At 49.6% G+C, this 19676-nt stretch overlaps 1 protein-coding gene across 4 annotated transcripts in view; it reads left to right on the top strand.

The window, feature by feature from the left end:
- The window catches only part of LOC105695534 (four and a half LIM domains protein 2), a 77207-nt gene that overhangs the window by 38057 nt on the left and 19474 nt on the right, over positions 1 to 19676 (top strand). Inside the window, exons 2-5 of one of the 4 annotated variants that reach the window (XM_012417141.2) lie at positions 9384 to 10119; positions 13672 to 13849; positions 15734 to 15967; positions 16038 to 16247. In XM_012417141.2, the coding sequence (XP_012272564.1) occupies positions 9641 to 10119; positions 13672 to 13849; positions 15734 to 15967; positions 16038 to 16247 (1101 nt within the window). In that variant the 5' untranslated portion in view covers positions 9384 to 9640. Of the gene's footprint in view, positions 1 to 719; positions 3341 to 9383; positions 10120 to 13671; positions 13850 to 15733; positions 15968 to 16037; positions 16248 to 19676 lie in introns of those variants that run through there. The other 3 variants (XM_012417142.2, XM_023432147.1, XM_012417140.1) reach the window with 3 other exon arrangements.

The raw sequence follows: 19676 nt of genomic DNA on the forward strand, positions 1-19676 counted from the left end.
TCTCGAAAATCTAGGAGACAATTCTCTCGCAGCTGCAACTGCTTAAGCCTTAAGGTGAAGTGGAACCCGCTTCAAATCAGTCGATTCGAATACAACACTTTTTTTTAAGGGCATTAGACCAAACTGTCCAAAACTTTGACACATCACTCCTGATCATCTAAGAATTGTCCTGACACATTCAAAATTTGGATTTTTTTTTTTTAAATTCTTTAACTCAGCCCAGACCAGAACCAAAATGGCGTCGAACTTTCATATTTCGATCAATATACAATTATCGAAAGCACTGATATGAGAATCAAAAGGGTCAGGACAATTTTACGATAATTTAGAACACTCTAGTAATCGATAAATTCGCAATTGAACGGGATAAAGGCAAAAAAAGTGTTGTATGCGCTTCTATGCTAAAACGATGGGAATACGAGGTCTCGGAGTGAAAATTTAATTCACCTGGAAATCACAGATGGCGCAGGGGGTCCTCTGCAGTCAATTAGGGCCCCAGAAAGCACGAATCCAGAGGATTTCTGGAGTTTTACTTCGATTTCTTGATATTTATTATACTTGATATTTATTATGGACTATGCCATTTGGTACAATACCCAATATAATTCGACACAGCTGTCGATATAAAAACCAACGTCGGCAACGCAGGCATTTAGAAAAATCTTCTTCATCGACGTCGATCAAGTTCCTCGACGTGTTTCACTTCACCTTAATACGGTCCCCACCCGGTCGACCAATTGTGCGCGTCTGGATCGCTCGGGGATCCCAAGAGTTATCAGAGGTTATCCGCCGGCCGATATGAATTATCGCCGGGACCGCGCCGGTCGGCGTACCGTCGCTCGCGCGAGTCCAGTTAGTCGCTTGCGAGCCGCTCGAAGGCTTCCCCGAGTTGTTCGTTCCGAGTCGAGCGATCGGCCGCGATAAAGGAGGACTTTTTCCCGTCTCATAGAAGAAACTAACCGGAGAGTGGACGGGAATTAAGGCGGTCGGAAAGAGGAGAGCGAGAGAGAGAGAGAAAGTGAGTCGAGGACGCGCCGCCTATTGCGGAGTCGACGCGGCGACTCCGTGAATAATCCGGAAATTTTCCTTTGAAAAGAAAAAAAGGAAAAAGAAAGAAAGAAAAAGAAAACCACGGAGAGAGAAAAGCCCAAATAGGTCGTTTCGAGTCCAGCGATGTACCGCGACAACGGAAAGGGTTTTTCGTAGTTCATCGCAGAGGCGACCGGACAGAGTGGACGCGGACTAAGGCTGTCGGAAAATGGAAAGCTAGAGAGAAAGTGAGTCGAGGACGTGCCGACCACTTCGGCGTCCACGCGGCGACTCCGTGATTTCCCGAAGGGACGCGATTTTTCCTCAAAAAAGGGGGGGAAGGAAAACTAGAGAGAGGTACCATCGAACGTCAAGGTGGAACTCCTGGGAGGGGGAAAGAGTCAATGTCCAAAGTCGAGGGATTTGAAATCGCGATCCGTTAATCGGGGCCCGATATCGAAAAGGAGAGCGAGTTACGTGACGACCTCCACGTTGATATCCTGTATTGGAAAACCGGCGCGTCCAAGATGGCGGCGCCCTGTCTGCCGAGGAGCTCGGAGTGAGGCCTGGGGTCATAGTTCAAGACCGAAGACTTTGAGACCGCGGCTAGATCGCGAAAAGCTTGTATTAAGTCGTTCGTCGAAGATGGACCGCGAACTGGCCAAGATGGCTGCGACTCGGACGCGGAGGAACGCGTAAAGTGCGAGACGGAGTCGAAAGTCGAAGGCCCGAATCACTCGTCGATCGGACGGGACCCGAGCGCCTGGAGAATTGTTAAGCAGTTCCCGACGTCGCTTTAGCCACGCCGCCGGGTACGCGGTGAAGTCACCGACCCAAACGCAGAACGATCGCCTCGTAATTCAAGCCACGGCGTTAAACGGACGGGGACGAGGTGGACGAAATCCCGGAGGAAAGTAAAAACGGAGCTGCCGGCACGCAGGGAAGGATTCAATAAGAGGACCGATAACGATACGCCTTGAGCCCGCTATTGGCCGGAGATATGAAAAAAGCGACGAGGAGCCGTAGAAAGTCGACGGAGAAGAGATATTCTCGCTAATTCGTATATCAGGAACGGCGCCTCCCCTTTCGTCGTCGCTCTTTTCCTCGTCCGGAGGAGATACGGGATAAACGTCTCGAAGGAGTCGACTGAGTATCGTTCCCATTCGTTTTCTGCTCTTTTTCCTTTCCAGGGAAACCACGACGGAAGGATCGAGCGAGGGTTTTATCATCCCGGACGCGGCGAGACGGTGATCGGCGTTTATCGAAGGCGTCCCGAAAGGAGAATGACGGTGGGCTGAAAAAGGACGGAAACGCTTACCGAGGCCCGAGGAGATAATTCCTCCGCGAGGGAGATAGCAAGAGTGTCCGGCCCTTCTCTTCGAAGGAAACGAAGAAAGCGGAGAGGAGAAATTCCCCCCGTCGAGGATAAGAGGAGATAAGGGAAAGAGGAGCCAGGGGACGAGGAGTCGGGATCGATGGAGATTGATTTTCCATACCTCTGAGAGACCATCGCGCGGTATCATGATTTGGATGAGCATAAGGGAGGTGATATTCTTCGCGCTCCTTGTAGTGTCCTGGATCACTGGGATGTCCATCTGGTTCTTCGAGAAGTACGTCTACGGGGTCTTCGTCAACAGGAGGAAGGACAGGAGGGAGCGAGTGGAGGACGTCTCGATTTTCGTGCCGCAGTTTCATCTGAACGAACACTAGATCCTGAATCTTACCTAGGGACGATTCCTCTTTGGAACTGCGCACGACGTGCGATATTTAAAAATATTAGGATATTAATTTCGAGCAATAGTCGAGATTCAAGGTGGGGACGTTCCTTCCTCGTCGAAGAGTTCTAGTCCGACGAAAGGCATTCCGTTGACCCATATTCGAGCCCCAAGGAGTCTATCGAGGCTCAGACCTCGTAATAGGATTCGCAATAATTCGATTAACGGGCAACCGGACACGCGATTCCGGAACGGATTGCAGTTCGTCGGAAGCTACGATCTGCAGCAATTTGACCTGTGAAGCGGCGCGACGACCCTCCTCGTTGGTCGAAGAGCCTCAGGATGGTCTGGGACGACCACCTCTCGGTGAAAGAGGTGACCGAGATCAAGAAGAAGACCCCAAGGTTCCCTTCCAGGGAGAGGAACTTCGCGATGAGGCGCAGGGGCCCCAGAAGAGCGGCGTCCATTTGCGCCGAGGACGCCTCACCTGCACCGGACACGGCTGCACCTGCTGCACCTGCACCGCACCAACTCGGGGGTGTCCGCGAAGAGTGTGGACACTACTTCGCGACCGGGCCACCTCCGGACCACGACGAGTAAGATCATATTCTGAGCTTGACCGCGTCATTGCCTTCCTAGGTATTTGTTAGGTCCCACCTGGGTACCATCGATTTTTTAAGGTTCTCTCGTCTGGCGATGAAGCTAAAAAAATCTCACGGTTTATCGCTTTCCGAGGAATTATTCGAAGGCTCTTTACGGGGAGTTGAACAATTGAATCGTCCCCGAGAAGCGTGGGACCGGTGACATGAAAAATAGTGAATCCCTCGTTAGAGGGGCCCTCTGTCGATTGGACTTTACGAGTAGGTATTATTAGGGCGAATTGCGCGAGGCATGTCGGATAGCCGGCTCTCGTTGTTTCGTATATTGTCCGCGGACGAGTCCGAGGTCTGTATTTATGGTGATTCATGGCCGCGGGAAAAAAGGGGGGCCGCGATTCGGTGGCTCGCGTAAAATCAAGGCCGCGCTTTCCTTGACCCGAAGGAGGAGTGGTCCCTCGTTGCTGTAATCGCCGTAAAGAGTCGACTTCCGTTTCTCGACCACGTCCGGATTAACGCAGGATTCGACCCTCGTCCTTGGAATTTAAATCCCGCTCATTCGCGCCGCTCCGGCGAGGAACGCGATCCGATGGAGTGTCCAATTTTGAGGAAGTGAATACCCTTTGCATCCTCTATGGTTTCCTGCTTTTGATTTTTCAAGATGAGTTTATTGCTCGAGGTTTGTTCACCTTCCCTAGAGGTGGACGATCCTCGGTGAGGACGGCTCAGGATCGCCCGGGGCAAAAGGAGGAAGAGAATCCCGCTCGCGTCCTCGAAGCTCGCCTGTCCATGTACGGCTTGTCGCGATTAAAGGCGAATTCGCATGACCTAATACGGCGTCGCGAACCTCGAAACTGATGTCAGGCAACTTGCCCCCGGATCTCCGCCTCCGAGGCGATCGGACATCCTTCAAGGATGTCCATTGGCCCCCCGCTCGATGCTTTCGTTGCGGCCTTCGAAGACCGCCAAAAGTGACGAGCCTCTCTATAAGAGCACGGCGAAAGAACAATGCGAATGGGTCGAAAAAGTCATCGCGAGAAATTGATTTCGCAAGGGGGGGGTTATAAAGGTTCGCGAAGAATCGAGACATAAGATTCGAAAATTCTAAAGTACGAAAATTCGAAAATGCGAAAATTCGAAAATGCGGAAATTCGAAAATTCGAAAATTCGAAAATGCGAAAATTCGAAAATTCGAAAATTCGAAAATGCGAAAATTCGAAAATGCGGAAATTCGAAAATTCGAAAATTCGAAAATGCGAAAATGCGAAAATGCGAAAATTCGAAAGTTTAAAAATGTGAAAATTCGAAAATTGAAAAGTTCATAAATCCGATAATTTGAAGGAAACTAGTTTGGTTGTGAACTAAAGTACGGTTCATTGAATCAAAACTTTGAAACTGAATTACTCAAGTGCAAACAAAACTGAAATTACTCAAGTGCAAACAGTTTCGTGCAATGAATTAATTTTTTTCTGTACGTGTAAGTACAGGGAAAGAACAATGCGAATAAATCGAGGAAGTCATCGCGAGTAGGTCCAATCGCTCGGCGGGGATCTTGAATGTCTGCCATCTTTCGCGAAAGTTCGAAAGCCCGAAAGCCCGAATAAGTGATGTCGTGTTTACGCGAGCTTGTCAAGCGCGGAGCTTTCGCGAGATTCGCGATGACTAAAAGCTCGCCGGCAGTCGCTGCCAAAGTTCTGTCACGCCCTGTCAAGTAACTCGGGATTATTGCGCGACTTTCGGGTTTCCGACCTTCGAGGCCTCCGAGTTTGGATACAGGAAAGTATCTCCCGAACACTCGAAGCGAATGAAATCCTTGCGCGGACTCCGAGAGGAGTTAGAAGTCGTTTTGGCCAAGTCGGAGAATTCGCGACTTCCGGCGCGCGATCTTGACGTCAGTACGAGCCGCAAAATGGAGATAATTTTGACGGTGCCGAAGGAGGCGAATCTCGGGCCAAGTTAACGCACGCGGAAACGCGTCCTCGAAGACTAAAAGCCGAGATAAATCGCGACTACGAGATGGACCGAGGAGAATTTTGGCAAAGGCTCCCCGAGCTTCGACGAGGCGAGACGAGACTTTGCGGATTCCTCCGATAGAGGTGGAGTCGACTGATCTGGGGAAAAGAAGCGAAACTCTCAGAGGATAATAAATTCTCTCTGACGAATTCCTTGAATCGATTGGTATTGGCGGTAATTTCGTTTCTTGTATTTTTTTATTTTTATTTTTAAGACGTCTCGGAAGATTGCGAAGGATTTATACCTCGGGGGTTCGAGCAGATGGCTCCTGACGCACGACCGACGCAAGTCGCGGGGACGAGTCGGAAAAGTCGGGGGCGTGCGAACCCTTTCGCGTTGTACACCTCCGGATGACTAACCGAGCCCCGACGGGAGTCAACGGGGGCGGAAACTTCGACGAAATTGCGACTCCGAAACGCCCGATCGCTACCCCGAGGAGGTACACGCGAAATGCCGCGGGTGTCGAGTGACTGCGGTCTTTACACCTTGTTACGGCCGAGACAAGCCGCGATAAACGCGGTCGGCGTGTTTGTAACGCGATCCCCGCGAGTGCGAACGGTACAAGCAGTTCGATTGCGGTCGTCTTCGATCTCGGCTTTTCTCCCCTCGATTCGTGCCCCGGGGGTTCTGGACGTGCCTCCGAGTATCGCATAAAGCGAGAATCTAGACGAGGGTGCCGATGCCCAAAACGAGGACGGAATACCGCAGCGGCCATCTTGCCAGGTTACTCCATACATACGACTTTAAATTTCATAACACGTATTCATTTCGTATAAAAAAAAAAGGAAGAAACTTATGGGACACCCTAATACATGTAGCGCCTAATTCGAGTACAATTAAATCATCAAATAGCAAAAGGTTCATGCGTTTAAAATGAAAATTGTAAATAGCCGTCCATCCGTCCGTTCGTGTGCTCGAAATTGATTTATTTCCCTTTCTAAAAAAAATCACCCCTTCCGTCTTGAGCTTCACCCGCGGCGCGATTCCCACCGTCCGTCTCTCGGATGGTGGCCGCAAATTTCATAACACCCCGGCCAAATCATATTAGGGTGTCCCATAAGTTCCTTTTGCACCGTCCATTCATTTCGCATAAAAAAAAAAGGAAGAAACTTATGGGACATCCTAATACATATGGCGCCTAATTCGAGTGGAATTAAATCATCAAATACAAGAAGGTTCATGCGTTTAAAATGAAAATTGTAAATGGCCGTCCATCCGTTCGTTCGTGTGCTCGAAATTGATTTATTTCCCTTTCTAAAAAAAATCACCCCTTCCGTCTTGAGCTTCACCCGCGGCGCGATTCACACCGGCCGCCCCTGGTGGCGCGGAAGGGCGGCGGGTTGCGGGGCTCGTGGGCAGATGGCGCTCCCTCGAGCGGCGGCCGAGCGCGCGTGCGCGGCACTTCGCGTCCACCGCGGCCCTAGGGACGCGCCCGCCCACGCCCGCTCGCCGAACCTCGTGGCGCCAGTTTGAAGTACGCTCCTCCTGCGGATGCACTCCTTCCGGTGGCGTGCGCCTCGAGCTTCGCCGAGAAGTTGGCCGCGAGCAGTGACGAGAGGTCGCATCGAAAGGTGTTGCGAGCGTCCCGGATTGCGCGGCCATCGGTCGACCGATAGAGACAAACCGATCGCGCGCGTGGACGCGCCTTTACGTGTTCGGCACGTGCGAGCCGAGCGGATGGGAGGGGGGCGCAGCCGGGAGTGCGCAGGCGCGCGCGCGCGTCTTGCGAAACCGAGAGGGCCGATCGCGAAGATTCCGACATTTCTCGATCGCGAGTCAAATTTATACCCGGCCGAGTATTTTTAATGGCCCCCGAGGCTAATGGTACACCGCGCCGATATTCTCGCAACCTCGATTCCCCTTCCTTCTCCTCGCGATCCCTGCTTTTCTCCATTTTCTCCGCTTCTTTTCCACTTTTCTCCATCTGTCTCCGCCTATCCTGCGACTCGCCGCTAGTCGCGACTCGCTCGGGTCTGATCACGTGACGGGGCGCATGCGCGTCGAGGAGCTAGAGATCGAACGCGGGGATTCCTTCGTTTCTCGATCGCACTTCACTTTTATCATCGAACCTGACGGAGTATTTTTAAGGTGTCCCGGCCCGATTGTAAACCACTTATTGTATCTACTATCGCGTATTCTTTGGGGCACCTCGGGATTACTCATTTTCCTTGGGATTCCTCCTCTTCTACTTTTCCCGCAGTTCGTCATGGTTCGCGAATCATCGGTCTCGCAACAGGTCACGTGACGATGCGCCGGAGCGCCCGCGCGCGGACAGATCCCCCGTACGTCATCGAAAGATTTCTCGACTCGCGATTCCCTCGATTCGCGAGCCACTCGATTAAAATAGACGCCTATGTGGGACATTTTGCGGACCGTTCCCCTCTCATCCGAAGTGCGTAGATGAGGAGTTCGATGTCGATCGCGGTTGAGAATGTTTTTTCTTTTTCCTTTTTTTTTAAACTATTAGAATTTTACAATCGGCCATTTCGCGTCCTGCGGCCGGGGACGCAAATAGAATTACTTGAAATTGCGCTTTATCCGTGTCTATTTCGAACGGTGACCATTACCGGCTCTCGATATAGCTAGCATTTATCTAATTAATGGCTATTAGCTCGAACTCGCGCTCCCGTCGGCCCTGGGGATCTTTCGCGATGGCCCGTCAGCGGTGGCTGAGGTTAAAAAATGGACCCGCGAAGAGACGAATTGTGAGGATTCTTTTCCGAAGCGAAAGGGAGGGCGGGAGATAATGAAATTGTCTCGGGGTCGTGTCGAGAGAACGGGGAAAGAGAAAAAGCGGGGCTCGCTTTCTCGCTTATCTTCAGGGCCCCCGGCTTATCGGGCTACAGTGCATGGCACTCCGATTTTATTGGCTCAACCCCCAGTTCCAGGGATGAGCCTCGTTTCTTCGATTCTCGAATCGTGGAAAAGACGGGGGAGAAGGTACTTAAGCTCGATTCTATCGCGCCCTCCGAGTCGATTTATCCCGCCATCCCCTTTACGCTCTTAGTTTCTTTAAACAAAGTGCCGACCGAGCTCCGTTCCCAACCAGACTCGCTCATAAAGAATTGCCCGAAAGCTCCAAATCAAATGTACAAATGGCTCGCGAAGGCATTCGTCGAAAACTAACGGAGGACTTTGCGGAACTCGAAAGTCTAGCCGTCGTAAAACGTAGTTTTTTTATCTTTTTCTCCCCTACTTTTCCTTCCTTTTCTTTCGATTTTTTTAGAGGACCCGCTTGTTCCTCTCCGAGCTAAAGATCTAATAATTTTTACGAGCCATTACTTACCGTGATGCTTTCCCAAAACAAACACGGGCCGTCCTATAAAATCGCTCGCACTCGGCTCGTTAAATCTGAAAACCTCTCGGAGAGTCAAATGGAAATAAGCAACCTGAGATACAAGTCGCGTCCATTAGCTTCAGCTCGGGTGCATAATCAATTGTTCCGTAGATAATTGACGGCTCGGTATCGCAGCATCCCCAGGACCTATAATTCGATCGATCGATCGATCGATATCCATCCAGTTGCCGGGCGCATCGATCTCTGGAAAAAGCGACCACCTCGTCGGCAGTGCGCAATTATCGCCGGTTAAAGTCGACTCGAGTGTCTTCTGGACGTTCGCGATATCTCGATCGATAAATATAGCGAACCCGGCATCATCATAAACCGTTCGATTTGACCAACGAAAATAAATGCTCGGCGGGTTTTAAAGGCCCCGCCGGCCGAGTGATGGAAAAACAAACGCCGCTCGCAATTTGGGACCGCGAGTCACGTTCCGTTTACATCCCCTGGCAGATCCGCTCTTTCTATCGCCTCCGTAAATTCAAATCGAGCCTTCCTCATATCTCTAATTAGTCCAGCGATCATCCCCGCGAAATGGCTGACAACTAGCGCTAAATAATGCCGGGATGTCCAGGAATTGAGCGGACACGAAGTTCCTCCGGATGCCCGCAAATTCCTGGACATACCGAAATCCCGGAGTTTCGCCACCGCGTTGATAAGGTCCTAATGGCGCCTCTCCTGATAACGTAGATATAAAGGGGCGCTGGTAAATCTCGAAGGACGTTTCCACTAAAAACTCCCTTCGGTCGGGGGATCGAGGACGAGGACATTTTCGAAATAATTTGGCAAGTCGATCGGAAGGTGCCGAGTGCCGGAAGTGTCATAAGGAGGGGCTTCCCTAAGGAGAGCAAAGGGACTCGATCATCCGGAAAAGTGCGTTGGAAGGGTCCTTGGAGGATGTCCTGCGAGGATCCGGCACGCTGAGCGAGCGAGGGTCGGGGCCCAGGATGAGTCCCAAAGGGCCCGGGTCCCAGGAGGGCCCGAAGACCGAGGTGAGGGTGTCCTGTGGGTCCGAGTCCCAGGGGATCCGCGTTCGGATTCCGGAGCCGAAGAAACGAGCCGCGAGCCCGCCTCGCGAGATGCGCACCAGGTGTCCTTCGGTCCCCGAAAAGGATTTCCACAGGAAGACCTCGTCCTTGGACAGGAGGGAGAGGTTCTCCACCCTCTCCGGGGCGGAGATCAAGCGCGGTCTGGCCACGGATGTGCCCAGGCCCAGAAGAAACCCCATGCTGGACAGGAGGAACAGGTTCCCCACGATCTCTGGCGCCGAGCTGAAGAGGGGCCTCACCATCGGCAAGTGTCCCCTCGAGGACGGTCTCGACCTCACCCTCGCCCCCTGGCCCGGGATGAAGTGGGCCTGCGTCAGGGTCCTCCACCTCTACTGCAAGGTCTTCGACCAGTTCGAGCTCTTCGAACTGATCGTTAGGTAATTCCGCGATAATGACGACGAGTCGAGTCGACCGGTCTGGAATTTCGGTAGAGGGTCGCACCAAATGCATCTACGATGTAAGGTTTTCGACCAGTTCGAGTTTTCCGAGCTAATCGTTAACATGTAATACTGAGTAACCGACCACTTCGAGCTTTCCGAGCTAATCGTTAACATGTAATACTGCAATATCGTTGACGACCAGGAACTCGGTAGAGTTCCGCACCAAGTGCATACATGCTTGCATACTTTACGTAAACGCGAAGATCGACGACGCCGAAATCGGGACGACTGGCTTCGATAATCTCCATTTAGCACGCAGCCAGCTCGTTACCGTCGGAATATCGGCCTAATGGCGCGATTACGTTAACCATCGGACCCCGCCTATACGGCGGATTTTTTCTCGGGCATTTTTCCCCCGCCAGGCTTTCCTCGGCGAGCGCCGCCATTAATACGCGGCCCACGTGCCTAAACCGCGCCGAGTCGCTCGGCGCCTCCTCGAGCTCCTTTTACCCCTTTCGGAGGATTTCTTTTGCATTCCTCGGCCGTTGCGACACGCGCGTGGGCTGTCCTCGCGTGTCCTCGTTAGATTCGCGCCTAATCCTCGCTCTTAGGACCCCTTGATATCCCCCCTTTGCCTCAGGACCTCCGAATTACTCGACGCCACTCGCGACTCCTGTGAGGGACTTCGTCCTGCCAAGTGGCGTGAGCAGGGAGAATATTTCAATTATCCTCTGTCTCATTTCCCCAATGTCCTTGTAATATCCTTATAAAAGATAAAACATCCCGGGATTGAGGCTTACTCTCCATAATGGTTTTAATTTCTCGCGAAGAATCTCTGTTGCGAGTCCAAGGACGAGGAGTCCCATAAGGGAGTAATGCCAGAGGGAAATGAAGGACCTCTTTACTCGTGCAGTATCCTTGTAAAATCCCTCTGAAAATAAAAAAATCTCCAGATTGGGATTTTACCCCCATGGCGGTTTTAATTCCTCTCGAAAGCTCTTCGTTGCGAATCCGAGGAGTCCGATAAGGGATACGACACCAGGGGGAAACGAAGGACCTTCGAGAGTCCTGGAGTGACTGTAGGGCGATGTCCTTTGACTCCGTTGAAAATGTCACGGGCTTTATAATGCCGCGTCGTGTATGGCGTTAATGACATCCAAGACCTGCGAGAGTCCCGAGGGCTTTCGACGACCCCTGGGGATCCTGCTCCAATTGTCCTTCAGGACGAGGGTTGGTACCCCTCCCCAGTCGCGCCCGGAAGGACGAGACGTGTCTCGTATCCAGTTTGCGAAACGACGCCAATTCCAGCTCTGAGATTGGCGATTTATTGGAACGATTTGTTGTCATTGAAAAAATCCACACCACGAATTCGCGGGAATTAATGCTGATCGATTTTACATTCAGACTGATCCTTTAACCTCGACGCATTGACGCGTTCCCTGTGGCGATTTTCTGCGAGAATTCACCCCGATGTTACCCCGGAAGTTCCCTCCACCTCCCTCGGGCATTTTCGTTTCCCTGTCCGCTTAGAAATCACCTTTAATGAGGCCTCGTTGCTTTCAAAATGGCCGCGCAGGCTGATGATGACCGACGGTATTAGACCATTGGATTTAGTTTATCGGCGGGACCGAAATAATTTGTCGTCACTGACGTCACTTGTAGCTGTCCGCGCGACGGCGCGACGCGTGCAAATGTAAACATTCTTTATGTCAAATGACACGAAACACGGCGAGTATTTCGGGCGTTCGCCGGGCTACTCGTGCCGAGTTTCCGGAAAACTGGCCCATAAACGGGGCCATTTTGCGAGGAGAAATTCACAAAAGAAAAAGTGAAACCCCCCTTTTAACCCCCTTTATCTCTTTTATATCACAATGTCCAATTACTTCCGATTTACCGGGGAAGGTTTGCTGAGAAGGAAGGCCGTCGCCGGGTCAAGAGGTGAAGACCCCCGTATTATCTTCATCCTTTCCCCATTTTTTTCCCCTTTTCTCCCTTTTTTCCTTCGATCTCGTCAGCTCGACTCCGACATCCGGAAGGGTGCGGTAGTGCCATAATAAATGTCGGCCGCAAATGCAACCCCCTTTGATTATACGATTATCGCTCGATACGTGTATACATGCCCTGCCTACATGTCAGTATGTGAAGCGGCATGTACGAGACTTGCCCATCCCGGGATGTTCCGCCAGGGATCTAATAATTGTATAGACACGCTCCGATGGTAGAGGCGATTTATTGTTATAGTTATTACCGGTAGATTGGGTCCAGGTGGAGGCTTCAGGCCTAACGTGCGCCTCGATTTGAAGGACGGATGATGGCCACGGAATATGTGCACCTGGGATATCTCATTACGCCGGATATTTATGTGCCCTCGTATACGGTTAAGATTAATTTTAAGGAACGATCGGCTTCGATCGTTATTAGATACCCGGGCGCCTCGTGGTTGGATTTACGTGCGAAATTCTCTAAGAGTCTCATCCGATCGTCTAATTGCGATGTATATAAAGCTGGAATTGCCACTTTTGCACAATTCAATAAAGTTTGTTGCAAAATTATTGCACAAGAAAACAATTTTATGCTCTTTTACTTTTCCGAAAAATGGTGGCGATGTCAGCTTTATATAAAACTAGCACTGCCACAATAAAAAACAATTATTAAGTAAATGTTCGTTGATGAATTATATACTAGAATTTATTGCTAATTAATTGTTCGCAGAAAAACCAAATTTCAATTTTTTTTTGCTCATCCCTAAAGGGGTGAATCGCCATAACTAGTGCTGATCGCAGGACAGAAACATGATAAACATGGGAGAATCGAACTATTTCTTCACGTAGGAATTAATTGCTCCGAGAAGAAGCAATATCTTCGTAAAAATACAATTTTCATAACCTACATTAATTAGCGATTAATTCCCACGTGAAGAAATAGTTCGATCCTCCCATGTTTTTCATGTTTCTATCCTGCGATCATCACTAGGGGTGGCGATTCACCCCTTTAGGGGTGAGCAAAAAAATTGAAATTTGGTTTTTCTGCGAGCAATTAATAAGCAATAAATTCTGGTATATAATTCATCGATGAACATTTACTTAATAATTATTTTTTATTGCAGCAATGTTAGCTTTATATAATGCTGACATCGCCACCATTTTTTCGGAAAAGAATAAGAGCAAAAAATTTGTTTCTTGTGCAATAAAATAGAAATGAATTAGCAACAAATTTTGCAACAAATTTTATTGAATTATGCTAAAGTGGCAATTCCAGCTTCATATACATCTAATTTCGGGCAGATAAAAATGGACGATGGTGGTAGGGCTACCTCGAGATGGTCGATCTCGCTTTATTAGAATACTTCGAGGCGATGGGACGAGCTTAATTAAAGACTAGCTAGGTGCCAATATTTATACCCGTCCTAGATTGCGTCTTTGAGACGAAGCCGATGTCGCGTTTACGCGGGATCGAGTCTCGTTAAACGAGTCGATGTTGACTCGTTTAACGACCGAGCTGGTAGTTATGGCTTCACCCTTTCTTACGCCGTGGAATTCTCTGTTTCAGGAAGAATTGCACGAGCTGCAAGTGCCCGAAGGAGGCCCATGACGTGTGCCATGAAGAGTGGGTGTCGGTCAGGGCTCGGCTGGGACTGAAAGGAGACGAAGCTTGCGGATCGGCGACGGGATTCGACCCCAGAGACCATGGGTTGGCATGGGCACCTCCTGGTCTACCACCCCATAAGGTTAAATCGGATTCTCCTATCACGAGATATTCCATAAGCGCTCGTCTCTTAACACGTTCCGTGCCACGTGTACCACCGATAATACGTGTTAACCTCGGGTGGTACACGGCGTGGCACGGAACGTGTTAAGATGAAGTGAAACACGTCGAGGAACTTGATCGACGTCGATAAAGAAGATGTTTCTAAATGCCTAAGTTGCCGACGTTGGTTTTTATATCGACAGATGGGTCGAATTATATTGGGTATTGCACCAAATGGCATATTCCACCTGTCGTTTTCGTACAGTAATTATAAAGAAATCGAAGTAAAACTTCAGAAATCCTCTGGATTCATGCTTTCTGTGGCCCTAATTGACTGCAGAGGACCCCCTGCGCCATCTGTGATTTCCAGGCCAATTAAATCTTCACTCCGAGACCTCGTATTACCATCGTTTTGGCATACAAGCGCACACAACACTTTTTTTGCCTTCATCCCGTTCAAATGCGAGTTTATCGACTACCAGAGTGTTCTAAATTGTCGTAAAATTGTCCTGACCCTTTCGATTCTCATATCAGAGCCTTTGATAATTGTATATTGATCGAAACATGAGAGCTCGACGCCATTTTGGTTCTGATCTGGGCTGAGTTAAATAATTTTCTTAAAAAATCCAAATTTTTAGTGTGTTAGGACAATTCTTAGATGATCAGGAGTGGCGTGTCAGTTTCGCACAGTTTGGTCTAATACCCTTAAAAAAAAGTGTTGTATTCAAATCGACCGATTTGAAGGGTGTTTCACTTCACCTTAACCTGGCGACGTCCAAATTTATTTCCCGATGGATCGTCAATGTCGATCGACATCGATATCGATTATCACAGCCTAGTAAACTTTCCCATGCAACGCGACTCGTCTCGAAATCCCCCTATGTACAATGGAACATAAATCCAAATTTAAATCCAGGGCGTGCGTATCTTCTAAATTCGCGAGAGATTCGTTCACTCTACGTGCCTTTTTCTCGAAGGCTGATAAATTAATCCTTCGGCTCAAAGAACGTTCTAAGTAATAGAACAGCAAGTGGTTTGCCCACGCTTCCACTCGCCATTATCAATATTTATTGCGCCGGTTCGCCGATAAATCACGATCCGCGCAACTATTGTGAACGGTTTCGCAAGGCCTTGACGAGAGTTGGACTTTTGTCGGAGGCGCGGTGAAAAATGAAAAGGAAGGATCGCAAATTCGTTTAATCGACGGATCCTTGAGATGAAACCCGGATGACGATTAACGTTGACTCTCGCGTTTGACAGTCGTTTTGAATCGTTAATACTTTCAGAAGACTCGTAACGACCAACCCCGACTCCTGCCTCCTCGTCGAAGACAATTGCACGGGGAACTTTCCCTCGCCGGAGTTTTTACGACTCCGCAAATGCACTCCAGGGTGGGCGCGAGGAGACTTATTTACGGCGACGTTATTCGATTAAGACCGGCCTGGGCAAAGCGATAACTCCTCTTAAAGACGTTTCGCAAAGTATGATGTGCACCGGGTGCAACGGCTCGAATTTACGAGGACAACATTCAATTAAGGTCGACGGCTGCCGCAATTATTCGCGATGGTTCCTGGCGGTGCGGAGTCCTGGAGATCGAGGTCCTCCTCGAGGTTTCTTCTGGATTTCCTCTCCGCGTTTTATCCGCTGATGCGTCCCTCTCCGGTCTCGATGGAACTCTCATTACGGCGGTATATTATTCGGGTAATAAACGTCTCCGGAGGAGCTCACGGAAGCTAAAGTTCACCGGGGTGTTTCCTTTCTCTCCCTGGGGATTCGCAAGGGATCCTTGATTCTATCGCGGGAAATAACGAGAAAAAAGAGAGGGGGCCTCGAAAAGGGAGCTGATTGAGATTCCTCCTTCCAGGTGGAGGAGTACTTCAAGATGCTGCCGGAGATCTCGGTGCCGAGACTCGGAACTCCTGGAGAGCGTCACAGAGATCGGCAACTGGCCACCCAGCTGCCGAAACAAGACCTGGCGACTGCATACTGTCGTCATCTGGATCCTGAACGCACAGCCAGTGCCGACGACTTCATGGCAGCCAGGAACGAGATCGCCCTGGACATCGGAACCGTCCAGGAGGTTCTCGAGAGAGGCGCCGTAAGCTCGCTTGAGAATTTCCCCGGACGTCTTCTCAAAGGTTGATTTTCATTTAAACTTTTACTTCCAGGACTGCGGAACGTGCCATGAACCCCTTAAATACGGAAGCCTCGCCATCTACGCGAGCAAACTCGGCCTCCTCTACCATCCCGCGTGCTTTCAGTGCACCCAGTGCAGGGAACTCCTGGTGGACCTCGCGTATTGCGTCCTCGAGGATGCTCTTTATTGCGAGAGACACTATGCCGAGCAACTTAAGCCGAGATGCGCGGCTTGCGACGAGGTGAGTAGATAAAAATCCCGGATCAGTGACTTATCGGTCACTGGTTAGGTAGGAACCTACTTACCGACCATCAGTGCGCTCCACGGATAAATTCAGCCGGGCATTTATTGTCGTTATTACGCATCAAAGCTCATTTGGAAGTCCTAGCGATCTGTAAAATCGTTGATACTTCAAACTCGGAGTACATCGCCACAAGTTGGACACCTGGTGACTTTTGAAATTTGGTGTCCAAAGCCTTTGTTATCGCGTTAAGGTACCAAAGCGCACCTCGTGGTCCTGGGGTTCTGCAACGTCGCCGATACTGCAGAGTATGAACGCATCACCGCAAGTTGGACGTGTCTTCTGAAATTTGGCATCGAAATTCGTCGTACGATTACCGACTGCAGTCTCCCACCATCGATGCATTGCTACATTGCCGACGTGAAGACGCATACTCGGCTGATATCGGCTTCTTATCGGAAAAGCTGCATGCCGTTGCCATCGAACTCGTTTCCGCTTTTGCGGTATCCAGCATCGCTTAGGCGAGATTTCCGATCGGAGTGCCGACCTTCACCTCGAAGGAAGGCAAGACCTCGGGGGTTTGCGCAGTTTCGCGGCGTTCCCGGGTGTCTGACTCGTCTTGACCATTTATGGCCGGAGTTGGTTCGCGTTATAAGGCCACGTCTCTTTCGCGAAGGAGCGCTCCGTAGTTTCGCAAGGCACTTTTATTACGAGACCCGCAGTTACCGCGGCGGAATCCGAATCGCTTTCTGACCCAAATAGCGACGCCAAGGTCGATATCGGCCGCGATAAGGGATTTTCTCGAGTTTCACCCTTTTGGAGATCTCTTAGAGATCTCTAACGAATCGCTCTCGACTCTGCTGGGTCAAGCGAGACCATCTTGATTTTCCCGACTCGTATGTAGAGCGCAATAGCAGCTAAATGCCGCGTAATATCGAAGCGTTGTCACCGCCGGTGGCTAGTAAGTGGGCCGCTTTCGGCTTTATTTAGCGGTACCAGAATAAACCCGGGAAGATGGGAAATAATTTCGGGCACTGCGCAATGCGAATAATGTCCCCGCTACGAAAACACGTCTCGTCCTCGGCACTTTGAGGAGCCTCGAAATTCCGACGAGCCCGTCACCCGTTAATTCAACCGTAATTCACGGATCCGAAAACCCGTAAATTCCCTCGCGCCAAAGAAACAAATCTGCGCGACAAAGGACCCGCTCTTGCATTTATTACCATTGGCAGATCCTCGACAATCGGATCATACCTTCCACCCGGGGTGGACTTTTACAAGGGGGCGTTCCATTATCTCGCGTCGTGGCTTAATTGCCATTGCTCTTGCATTTATTACCATTGGCAGATCCTCCACAATCGGATCATACCTTCCACCCGGCGTGGATTTTACAAGGGGGCGTTCCATTATCTCGTGTCGTGGCTTAATTGCCATTGCCATAATTGAGAGTCCCTTAATCGAGGGAATACCTCGGTCCTCCGATGGTTTCCTTCCTAGCCGGAAATTTCGCGTCTATCCGCGAACCTAGGGGCGGTCTATTTTGACTCGTTGTCGAAGCTCCCACCACGTAAGTGCCGAATGTTCATTTCGGTACGCGAGCCCCTTTCATTCGATTCAGTCATCGGCGAGGAACGAAGGACGATCCAAGGCGGCATTTTCCACGGCCGATTGCGATGAGCTTTTCCAATAACTAGCCAGAACCACTCAGAATATCGCGATCACTCCATACACCCCGATCTCACACTCATCTCGCATTCATCCGACACATTTCATCCGCTCTTTCCGAGGGGAGAGTTTCTGCCATTTCGAGGTTCGGTAAGTGCAGTGTGTGTAGGTAGATGCACCTGTATAGAAGGAGGGTCCATGTGCTTGTCGAATTAAGGAATGGCAATTTCGGCCCCTCCTCTCCTTCCTGGAAAATATGTTTTGTCTGGTCTGAGACTCGACAGATGCTGAACCGAGCTTTATACCAGGACGTGTCGTAATCGTGACGCAATCTTTGCCGTTACCGAGCCTCGTAAAATTCTAGCTCATTGTCTATTTCGAGAGAGTTGAGTGCTGCCGTCGTATGTTAGGCCAGAAAACCAAAGAAAATGCCTCGATGGTTTCGCTCGAACCCTAGCGACGCCCTTTCGATCATCATTTATCGATGTCGTAACTTGGTTTAGAGGGAAAAAAAAAAAAAGAAAAATCAACATCCCGTGGTTACCACTCGGGTCGATTTTGTATGCTGGGTGCGAGATGAATCCGCGCGTATTTTTGGATGGGTTTCCCTTGCTGGCTCGCGGCTTGAAAAAGAATCTCTCGAGTCTGGATCCATCCCAGGAAAAGCCAAGGGTCGACCTCTGACCCGAAGGAACGCGGAGATCGGACGAAGAAAGGTTGCGACTTTCGCATGTCGGACATTCTGACCAGGTCTTTGCTCTTGACCATTTCCTATTGCCAAAGTGCGTCGTCGACTTCCCAGCACGGTCGAAAAGTATTGCGAAACTCTTTCCCAGGTCTTCGATCGTGATCTTCGATCCATCGGATCGTTCCGAAAGGGTTAATCGACCGCGACGTGTCGGTGATACCGCGTCCTCGGACTTTTTAACTCACTCTTTTTATCCGATCACTCTCTTAATCCCTAACATTCTGCTCGTTTCTACGAAACGCGTTCATTTTCGAAGCGTTGAGGTGAAACTTCTTTAGCTATGATTGGGTAATATTAAATCACAATTGGAAATTGAAGAAGCATCAGCTGATAACGATGTGTCATTTATGTCGCTCGGCTTTGCACATTTTCTTGTTTTCTATGAAACCTCCTCAGGAACGGTATGGTAAATTCGACTCATGCGAATGTGGGGTAAGACCAAATGTCAAGGGGGACATTTAAATGGAGGGGGTAATTTTGTAATTATTAAATTACAATTAGAAGTTGAAGAAACATCAACTGATAACGATGTGTCACTTATGTCGCTCGGCTTTGCACATTTTCTTGTTTTCTATGAAATCTCCTCAGGAACGGTATAGTAAATTCGACTCATGCGAATGTGGGGTAAGACCAAATGTCAAGGGGGGCATTTAAATGGAGTGGATAGTTTTTTAATTATTAAATCACAATTAGAAGTTGAAGGATCATCAGCTGATAATGAAGTGCTACTTCTGTCGCTCGGCTTTGCACATTTTCTTGTTTTCTATGGAACCTCCTCAGGAACGGTATGGTAAATTCGACTCATGCGAATGTGGGGTAAGACCAAAAGTGAAAGGGGACATTTAAATGGAGGGGATAGTTTTTTTAATTATTAAATCACAATTAGAAGTTGAAGGAACATCAGCTGATAATGAAGTGTCCCTTCTTTCGCTCGGCTTTGCACATTTTCTTGTTTTCTATGAAACCTCCTCAGGAACGGTATGGTAAATTCGACTCATGCGAATGTGGGGTAAGAC

This window comes from Orussus abietinus, unplaced genomic scaffold (assembly GCF_000612105.2).
Source record: "Orussus abietinus isolate OABI.00-Male unplaced genomic scaffold, Oabi_2.0 scaffold250, whole genome shotgun sequence".
Taxonomy (NCBI): domain Eukaryota; kingdom Metazoa; phylum Arthropoda; class Insecta; order Hymenoptera; family Orussidae; genus Orussus; species Orussus abietinus.